The sequence below is a fragment of the Stenella coeruleoalba genome, assembly GCF_951394435.1.
Source record: "Stenella coeruleoalba genome assembly, contig: scaffold_46, whole genome shotgun sequence".
NCBI lineage: Eukaryota > Metazoa > Chordata > Mammalia > Artiodactyla > Delphinidae > Stenella > Stenella coeruleoalba.
Genome location: NW_027645863.1, coordinates 2546103 through 2555462, shown reverse-complemented (window position 1 = coordinate 2555462; position 9360 = coordinate 2546103). Strand labels below are relative to the sequence as shown.

At 45.9% G+C, this 9360-nt stretch overlaps 1 protein-coding gene across 6 annotated transcripts in view; it reads right to left on the bottom strand.

Annotated features, from left to right (window-relative positions):
* Positions 1–3409: 3409 nt before the first annotated feature.
* The window catches only part of LOC307181508 (leucine-rich repeat-containing protein 37B-like), a 131678-nt gene continuing 125727 nt past the window's right edge, over positions 3410–9360 (bottom strand). For all 6 annotated transcript variants that reach the window (XM_079946638.1, XM_079946639.1, XM_079946637.1 and 3 more), the window contains 3 exons: positions 5411–5460; positions 3985–4039; positions 3410–3904 (listed from right to left, as the gene is read on the bottom strand). In XM_079946638.1, coding sequence (XP_079802764.1) covers positions 3872–3904; positions 3985–4039; positions 5411–5460 — 138 coding nt within the window. In that variant the 3' untranslated portion in view covers positions 3410–3871. The remainder of the gene's footprint in view (positions 3905–3984; positions 4040–5410; positions 5461–9360) is intronic.

The window sequence follows — 9360 nt, the reverse complement described above, 5'->3', positions numbered from 1 at the left end:
GTGTGTCCTGCATGATTGGATAAGGTACAGTCTCCATATTGCATCCTGCAGTAATGGTAGTTTCCACATCCATAGGTTGACTTGTGAGTTGAGTGTGGTTTGGCTGTGCAAGTGTCATCTCAGGGTGTTTTGGAGGGGGAGCTGTAGTCTGCTGCCGGGCTGTAGAATATTCAGACTCCGTAGTAGATTGTGGAGTTCTGCTAAGCTCCAGGTCCAAAGGTTTAACTGTGATACTGGGTGATACTGGATGCTCAGCATGATCCTGATCTGGGGCTGGAACTGGCACCTCGGGATACAATGGAGACTGAGCTACAACTTCCTTAATGAGCTCTGGAGGCTGAGTTTGGGTCTGCTGCACGGTTGGAGAAGGTTCAACCTCTAAACTGGATTCCAGAGTTAACGTAAGTTCCAGGTCCAAAGGTTGAACTGTGACCTCAGTTAAGGTTGGATGCTGAGCCTGAACTTGCTCTCGTTTGGAAGTGTCACCTCGTGGTATGTTGGAAGAACTATAGTCTCCTGCAGGGGTGTGGAATGTTCACCTCCATAATAGGTTCTGGAGTTGTGGTAAGCCCCTGGTCTAAAGGTTGAACTGTGACACTGGGTGATGCTGGACGCTCAGTGTGATCCCGATCTGGTGTTGGAACGATTGGGTTCTGATATACTGGAAGCTGAGCTACAAAAACCTTAGGTGGTTCTGGAGGCTGTGTTAAGTTATCCTACATGGATGGAGAAGGTTCATCCTCCTTACTGGGTTGTTGCCTTATGGTCAGTTCAAGGTCCAAAGGTTGAATTGTGACCTCTGTCAAGGTGGGATGCTGAGCCTGAACTTGCTCTGCATTTGGAAATGTCACCTCGGGCTATGTTGGAGGAAATGCAGTCTGCTGCAGGGCTGCAGAATATCCAGCCTCCGTTGTAGGTTCTGGAGCTGTGGGAAGACCCTGGTCCAAAGGTTTAAATGTGACTCTGGGCAAGTTTGAATGCTGAGCTTGATCCTGTCCTAGTGTTGGAATTGTCATCTCATAATGCACTGGAGTTTGTGCTACAACCTCCTTAGGTGGCGCCGGAGGCTGAGATGGGGCCTCCTGCTTGGCTGGAGCAGGTTCTGTCGCTTTAAGGGGTTCCAGAGGTAGGCCTGGGAACGCCTGTTGGACTAGAGAAGATTCCATGTTCTCAGGGGGCTGTAGAAGGTGAGGAAGGGTCCCTTGAGGGACTGGAAATGGTTCCACCTTTGCAGGGAGTTCTGGTGACTGAGCCTGAAGCTCCTGCTCTGTGGGAGAAGGTACCACCTCCTTAGGGGGCTACGGACATAGAGCTGAGCTCCCCTGGGGAACCGGAGACTGAGCTGGGGCCTCGTCCTGGATTAAAGAAAGCTCTATCCCTCCAGGGGGTTCTGGAGTCTGAGTAGGGTCCTCCTGCTGCACTGGAGGATGTTCAACCTCTTACTGGGCTCTAGAGTTAAGACAACCTCCAGATCCATGGGTTTAACTGTGATATTAGGCAACACTGGATGTTCAACTTCACCTGGACCTAGAGGTGAGAATGTCACTTCATTATGTACTGAAGGTTGAGCTGCACCATCTGTAGAGGCCCCTGGAGGCTGAGTTGGGTGCTGATGCTGGACTGGAGAAGGTCCAACCCACTCAGTGGGTTTTGGATGCTGAGCTGAGCTCTCCTGCTGGATTGGAGAAGGGTCAGTTTCCTGAGGAAGCTCTTCAGGTTGAGTTGGGGCTCCCTGCTGAACTGCAGAAGGTTCATCATTTTCAGAGGGGGTTGGATGCTGATCTGAAAATTCTTGCTGGACTGACAATGGTTCCAACTGCTGAGGGAAGACTGTAGACTGAGCCGAGGTTTCTTGTTGGGGTGGAGAAGTTTCAACCTCATTAGTGAACGCTGGAGTTACGATAAGTGCAAGATCCACAGGTTTAACAGTGACATCGGGCCGCTGCAGAAGCTGAGCTTGATCCTGACCTAGAGAAGAAACTGTTGTCACAGGATGCTCTGCCGAGAAAACTACAGTCACATTAGAGAGCTCTGGAGACTGAGTTGGAGAGGATTCCACCTCACCATGGGACTCTGGATGCTGAGCTGTGGCTTCCTGCTGAGGTGGAGCAGGTACAACGTCAGGAGCCTGTGAAAGCTGATCTGGAGTCTATTGCTGGCTTGTGGCAGGTATAACCTCTTCTCCACGATGCTCCGGATACTGAGCTGGGGTCTCCGCTTGTACTGAAGGTTTATTATGTGTACTGTCTTCTAGAGTGCGGCTGGAGCCTCCTGCTGAACTGGCAAAAGTTCAACCTCCTCAGGTGGCTGTGAAGGCAGTGTGGGGGCCTCATGTTGCACCGTAGAAAATTCTGCATTAGTAAGGGGCACTGAGGCTGAGCTGAAGGCTTGCGCTGATTTGGAGAAGGTCCCACCTCTGGAGTGGGTTCTTTTGTTATGGTAAGCTCCACATCTGCATGTTTGACAATGACACTGGATAAGTCTGAATGCTGAGCATGAGGGTGACTTGGAGGTGAAACGGTCATTTCATGATGCTCTGGAGGTTGAGCTGGCTGTTCCTGTTGAGTCGGAGAAGGTTCCACCTCCCCTGAAGGAGGCTCTGAAGGCTGAGCTGGTTGCTCCTGCAGGGTTGCAGAAGTTTCTAGCTCTGCTGGAGACAGAGCTGGGATCTCCTGCTGGGTTGCAGAAGATTCTGCCTCATTAGGGGTCTCTGGATACTGAGCTGAGGCTTCCTCCTTGGTTGCAGAGGTTTCAGGTTCTCCAAAAGACTCTGAAAGCTGAGCTGGAATGTCCTGCTGGGTTGCTGGTTTCACCTCCTCGGGAGGCTGTGTAGGCTCAGAAGGCTGAGTCGGTTGCTTCTGTGCACTAGAAGGCTCAGCTTCCCCAAGAGGCCCTGGGGGCTGACCTGTGGGCTCCTGCTGGGTTGGAGAGGGTTCAACTTCCCCAGGAGGCTCAGAAGGCTGAGCTGGTTGCTCCTGCTCCCTTGAAGGCTCAACCTCTCCAGGAGGCTCTGGAGGCATAGCTGAGGTCTCTTGTTGGGTTGGAGAAGATTCTGTCCCCTCAGGATGCTCAAGCGGTGGAGTCAGGTCCTCCTGCTGAGCTGCAGGAAATTCAGCTTCCATAGTGGGCTCTGGAGTGATGGTTAAGTTCCAAATTCAGAGGTTGAGGTGTAACACTGGGCAAGTTGGAATGAGCGTGACGCTGAATGCCAGGTAGAGGTGCTACCTCTTCACTCACTGGAATTTCATGTACATACTCAGTAGGGAGACCTGGAGCCTGAGTTGGGGCATCTTGATGGAGTAGAGAAGGTTCACCTCCTCAGGGCTCTCTGGAAGCTGAGATGGGGTCTCCTGCTGGACTGGAGAAGGATCAACCTATTTAGTGACCTGTGGAGTTATGGTAAGTGCCAGATCCAGAGTTTTATCAGTGACATTGTACAAGTTTGACTGCTGAGCTTCATTTACCCCATGATGTGCTACTGGTCGAACTACAAGCTCCTTAAGTGTCTCCAAAGGCTGGGCGAGGGCCTCCTGAGAACTTGAAGTTTCTAGTTCCTCAGGGGCCTCTGAAGGCTGAGATGGAGCCTCCTGCTGAAGTGGAGGTGGTTCTACCTCTTCAGTGGGCTCTGGATGCTGAGTCTGGGCCTCTGCCTGGGGTGAAAAAGATTCAACCTCCTCAGGGGTCTGCGGATGCTGAGCAGGGCCCTACTGGGGAAAAGATTCAGCCTCCTCAGTGAGCTCAGGATTACGAGTTTCGGCCTTCTGCTGGGATGGAGAAATATCTCATCCTCATCAGAAGACTCCCCGTCGTGTAGCTTTTGTGCCATATTTTCCTTGCGTGTGGCGTTGAGAGGCCTATACGTATCCCTATGTCAAAGTGGCCGCCTTCTCCCGAAAGGGTCCTCCTAAGAACAGAAAGGGAAATATTAATTCTGCATCTCCCCTGCTTTCTCTGGCCACAGTACTTTCTCCTCCTCAAATTTACCTGACTCTCACTTTGCCCTGAGCTTCTCTTACGCAGCAGAAATCGAAAAAAGCCCCTTGGAGGCACACACACACAGTTAGTGTTACATGTCCTTTTTGCATCTGTCTCACAATGTGTTACCTCTGGTCTTATTAGGACTAAATGGGTACCTCAGTCCATAATCACAATGAGCAAAATCACCACAGATCCGGGATCCTGAAAATCATTGCATGCATGCTGACCTTCCAGAAGTTCTCTGTGTCTGTCCAAAATGGCCCTCTAGTGTCTCTGGGGAGACCTTTACATGTAGCTTAGCATGGAATATAGGCAGGATTTTCAGCCCCACTCACCTTTCTTGGTCCTTGGCCAAGTGCCATCGTGCAGAGAAAACACTGCACAACGGCGCAGGGCAGAAACACGTTACTCTCTAGATGCGCTTCACACCAGTCCCTTTCGGACTTAGTCACACATGCAACATTTGCTGGGGTTGGGGTGTGGGCAGAAAGCGCTTTTATTTTCCTGGCTGCTCTATCCTATAAGTTGAATCACACCAAGTAAACACCTGAAACCAACGAGCAAAGTTATCTATACCTCTCTGACTTTCATACTGCAGGCTGTCACTGTGGTGTCAGTGAATTGTGGGATCAGTTTAAAGGCCATGACCAGCAGGGAAACACAAAATACTTTCTGAATACAAACAGAAGAGAAAAAAATCAGAGTGCAAAATAAGGTTGTTTCAGAAACTACTTATGTCCATATAGTATGTGTATACTGAATCGTGACATAAAACGTAGCTCACAGCCCAAGCACAGTGCGATCAGTAGAGAAGTCCTCAGTGGAAAGGGACCCCCTTCTTTTTGATAATCACTAGCTGTATGACCATGGGGCAATATATTTTCCCCTTCTCCTTCTCCATTTCCTTATTATAAAAGGAAGAGACAAACTACTGTCTAACCTTTCTCCAGGTTAAAATTCTATGAGGTTTGGATAAAGGGAATAGAGTAGGGGCATAAAAAACAGTAGGATGAGAAGCGAAGTTTCCTTGCCAAATTACAAAAGGGACTCATATGTTCTACCTTTTGTCAGCTTTGAGTGAGGCCAGCCCCTACATCCCCAACCATGTGGCCTTCCCTACCCCAGAGCCTCCTAGAAGGCCTCTGGCCTGGCCTGATGCCTAGGAACCAGGCATCAGGCCAGCAGGAACAGGTACAACCAAAACCTCTCCCCGTCCACCCTCTTTCCTTAAAGGACTAGTGAAAGGAGATGAATCGGTGCCAGTCCTGTTCTACGTCAGCTTGGGCTGGGGAGCTAATTCTGCTAATAAATAAATTAGGGTAAACCATTAGGGTAATTAAACATTCTTCCTGCCTTTGGTCAGGAAATTGAAATAGATGAGTTCTAAGTTCTCCTCTAGTTGTAAAATTCTGCTTTCAAAACCAATATTTACCTTCTGCTTCTCTTTTTCACTTCCTCTTTTGCAATTCTATGAGAATAAATCTGTTTTGAAAGAAAACGTGATCATGATTAGCCATTACAAGTATTTCCAAATCCTTATTCATTCCTTTTTACTTTAAATCTTATCTACCCAGTGAGATGATAACGTTTTTAAGGAAAGGAAATCTACCCTGTTTAATAATCCTTTGACTCTTCCACAGTACCTAACATAGGGACTTGCATGCAGCAGGCGATATATTTTATTGACTATTTTAGATAACGTTCAACAGATAATTCCTAGTAAATCTCTTAGAAGTAGGAAAAGAAAATAAAAGTATCTAGCAGAAACCTAAGCATTGTTTTAAAGTCAAGACCAAGAGTAGGATGCCCATGATTACTGCTACTATTGATCATTGTGGAGGAGGTCTTAATCAGTACGATAAGAAAAAGGAAGTATTGGAAAGGAAGAGACAAAAATATTTCCACATGAAATGAGGGACCTAAAAAGACCAAAAGAATCAACCGAAATTTTATTGGAAACAACATGAGTAAGATGGCTCCATACAAAATCAAGAGATCCACATATAAGCCTCGATAGCTTTCCCATATAACACAAATAACTAACGAAGAAACAGAAGAAACATCCCATTTACTATATCAATTGAAATGCATAAAGTACCTAGGGATAAACTTAACCAAAAATTTGTAAGACCTATGTGATGAAAATATTAAAACTTTTCTGAAGGACATTAAGAAGATGTACTTACATGGCATGAGATACCATCCTCCTAGACGGCTGAAAAGACATCAATTCTCCTCACATTAACCTCCAAATTCAATGCAATCCATTTATAGCCAAAATAATTTTTAAATGAAACCTGGCCAGCAGACATTTGGTAGAGAATATATGTAAGAATAGTTATGAAATGTATGAAAAAGAAGGTCAAAGAGTAGGACCTTGCCCTACCAGATATAACATATGTTATAGAGCAACTGGAATTAAGCACTGTGATATTGGTACTGGTACAGGACAAGATAACTGGATCACAGAATAGAGTCCAGATAAAGATAGGATATTAGACCAGGGAAGAAAGACTAAACCATTCAGTGAAATGTTTGAAAACAATGAGATGTTCATATAGGGGGAAAATGTTAGATCCCCTACCTCAACCACACGAAAAAAACAAATACAACAAATTCTAGACAGATTATTAAAGTACTTGAAGAAAATATTATGGATTATTTTTATGTCATGAGGTGACAAAGGCCTGGCTAACAAAACCCACCGCACATGAGCCATGAGGAGAGGTCGGGCAGATATGGTGGCTGACTGTCAACACACATCCTACTCTTCACAGCCCTTGCCCCCTTTTTCCCTGGACTGTTTGTCTTCTTCTTGTTGACTTATGAAACTCTTGGGAGTTCCCTGGTGGTCCAGTGGTTAGGTCTTGGCTCTTTCACTGCTGTGGCCCGAGGTTCAATCCCTGGTCAGGGAACTAAGATCCCGCAAGCTGCACAGCATGGCCAAACCCCCCACGCCCAAACAACCAAACAAACAAACAACAAACTCCTTAGAGTAAAGAAATACTGGCTTTCATTGAATTTCAGTGTTTCGAATCTTTCCAGTTTTTTTGTCTCTGAGGAGACAAGACAAAAGAGTGGAGTAGGGAGCACAAGCTTTGCAGTCGGGTGAAACTGGCTTCTGCTTTTGGTTTGGCCACTGGGGCCTTACATTGATCTCCTTCATCTATGAAGGAGGGATAGTAATATCAACCTTACAGGACTGTGCGCATTAAATCAGACAATATATGGAAAACTCTTCCTCCTACGCTTGGCATGAATCAGTGCTAAGCTGGTGTCACAGACAAGATGGTGGAATATATAAAAGGCTCTGCTTGTGGCATCAGGCTCTGAAGGCTCTTTCCCACCATAAGATTATAAAAATATTGCTTTTATTTTCTTCTAATACCTTTATGTGGTCTTTCTTCATATTTATGGAAATATGTTTCTTTAAGATGAAAAATGGGGATCTGCTATTATTTACCCCCCAAAGAGTTAGGCAGCTATTCTATCACCATTAATTCATTTTTTTTCACTGATTCGAATATTAAAACATGACATCTCAAAAGTCTTAAGAAAACATGGGTCTATTGCTTGACTCTATGCTACTTCAGATAAATATTCGGCTGCATTTTTCCTCACTGTGGAATTGACATAACGCCTCATCTCCCTTCCGCTGAACACCATTATTGGCTACCATAGGAAGAGCACTGCATGGCCCCTGTCCTCAAAAGGCTTATCATATAAGTGGGGAGAGGAAATAATGGTTACGACTCCTCGGTTTCACTGCAGAGGCTACAGGTTTAATCCCTACTTGGGGAACTAAGATCTCGCAGGCGAAATCAAAACAAAAGAAAACAAATGCAAGGTTAAACTACATAGAAGTTAAAAACAATAAAAGGGGGACTTTACAGAAATTGTCAAAAAGCAAAAAGCCATATGCCACCTGGAGATGTAGAGGGTACAGTCTGGGCAATGGCCAATGACTAGCAAGCTGACCCCATGCTAGTCCCCAGCCTCCTAGGCTCAGAAATCATACTCTTCCTCACCAAGAGAGAACTCATGTCTTCCTGTTGTGGCAGTCTCACTTTATCAATATCACAGGATTGATCAAAAATCAGAATGCCAAATTATTACTTAACAATGAGAAATAAATCTCTTCTACACACAGGGCATCCGTGTCAGCACAATCAGTGAATTACCTTTTGTAGATACAGGCCTCAGTGGCACACTCAAGCACAGTCACAAAATCGAAGGCTACTTGGTGAGAACAGAATTAGAAAAGGAATCAGGTGAATCGAGAATTTAATGGGAAGGCCTGAGGTAGCTGGATCGGCCCATCTCCTCAACAGGCACAGCCTGGCTAGTGGGCCTGACTCTTCAGTTATGCTGCCTAAGGTGCCATCTCTACTCTCGGGCAATGTGAGGATGGGCACTGCTCTCCTCCTTTATGAATAAAGACTCTGCATTGAACGACTTTCCCACCAGCTTCCTGGGCCTCTGCACCATGAGAAGCTGTTTCAGCTTTCTTGGGGATGGCCTCCTGAGCCTTCTTTCTTCGGCAGTGTTCGCCACAGATTGCTGGGCATTCCATTTCCTCCTGACGCTCTCATCTCCTCACCTTGGTCTCTCCTCACCTTTTCTATGCTTTCACTACTGACCAACCCTCCTGCAGACAGACACATTTCTATTGAGAAGTTAGTACATCATGTCAGGTTTTATTCAAGTCTGATAGGCCAGGAAGCCATTGGTCCTTACATATCTCTGCTCAGCTCCGTGATGTGCTAACATTGGTGTTTCTCTCTTGGGGGGCTGCCTTTTAAAAACTGCTTACCACTGTTGTCAGTTCTGAGGGGAGGGGACTGCTTTGCTATGGCCCCTAAGAAATGGTGACAAACCTCACAGGACAAGGATCAGGAGGGCTGGAGTATTCAGGGAACGCTTTATGAAGAAAGATAACTGAACTTGAGTTGGTTTGTGAGAGATTCATAGGACTTCCACAGGCAAAGCAAAATAAAGGAATTTTAGATGGTCAAAGGCACAGACAAAAGTAGGAATGGGTTTGGTGTAACTAGCGTATAGTGAGGAGCTGCTTTGGCTGGAATGCAGGGCTGCCATTACAAGAGAAAAGGTCAATAAAGTAGGTTGGATTGGTAGGGTAGAATCAAGACTGTAAGCTTATTAAAGTCACTCTTTTAATGTTAGCAACTGCCTGTTGGGAAAAGTAATAAACCATTATGTAACTGAACATAAAGGTAAACAGGCTAGCTCCAGGAATAGGCTACTATAAATATGACAAACTTCAGGGTAGCCTGCTGCAGGATTTTATTTGCAGTGTTTTAATGGAAGCTATCTACACAATTCCTAATACACCGGAGAAGAAAGCTGCTAAGTAAACCTAAG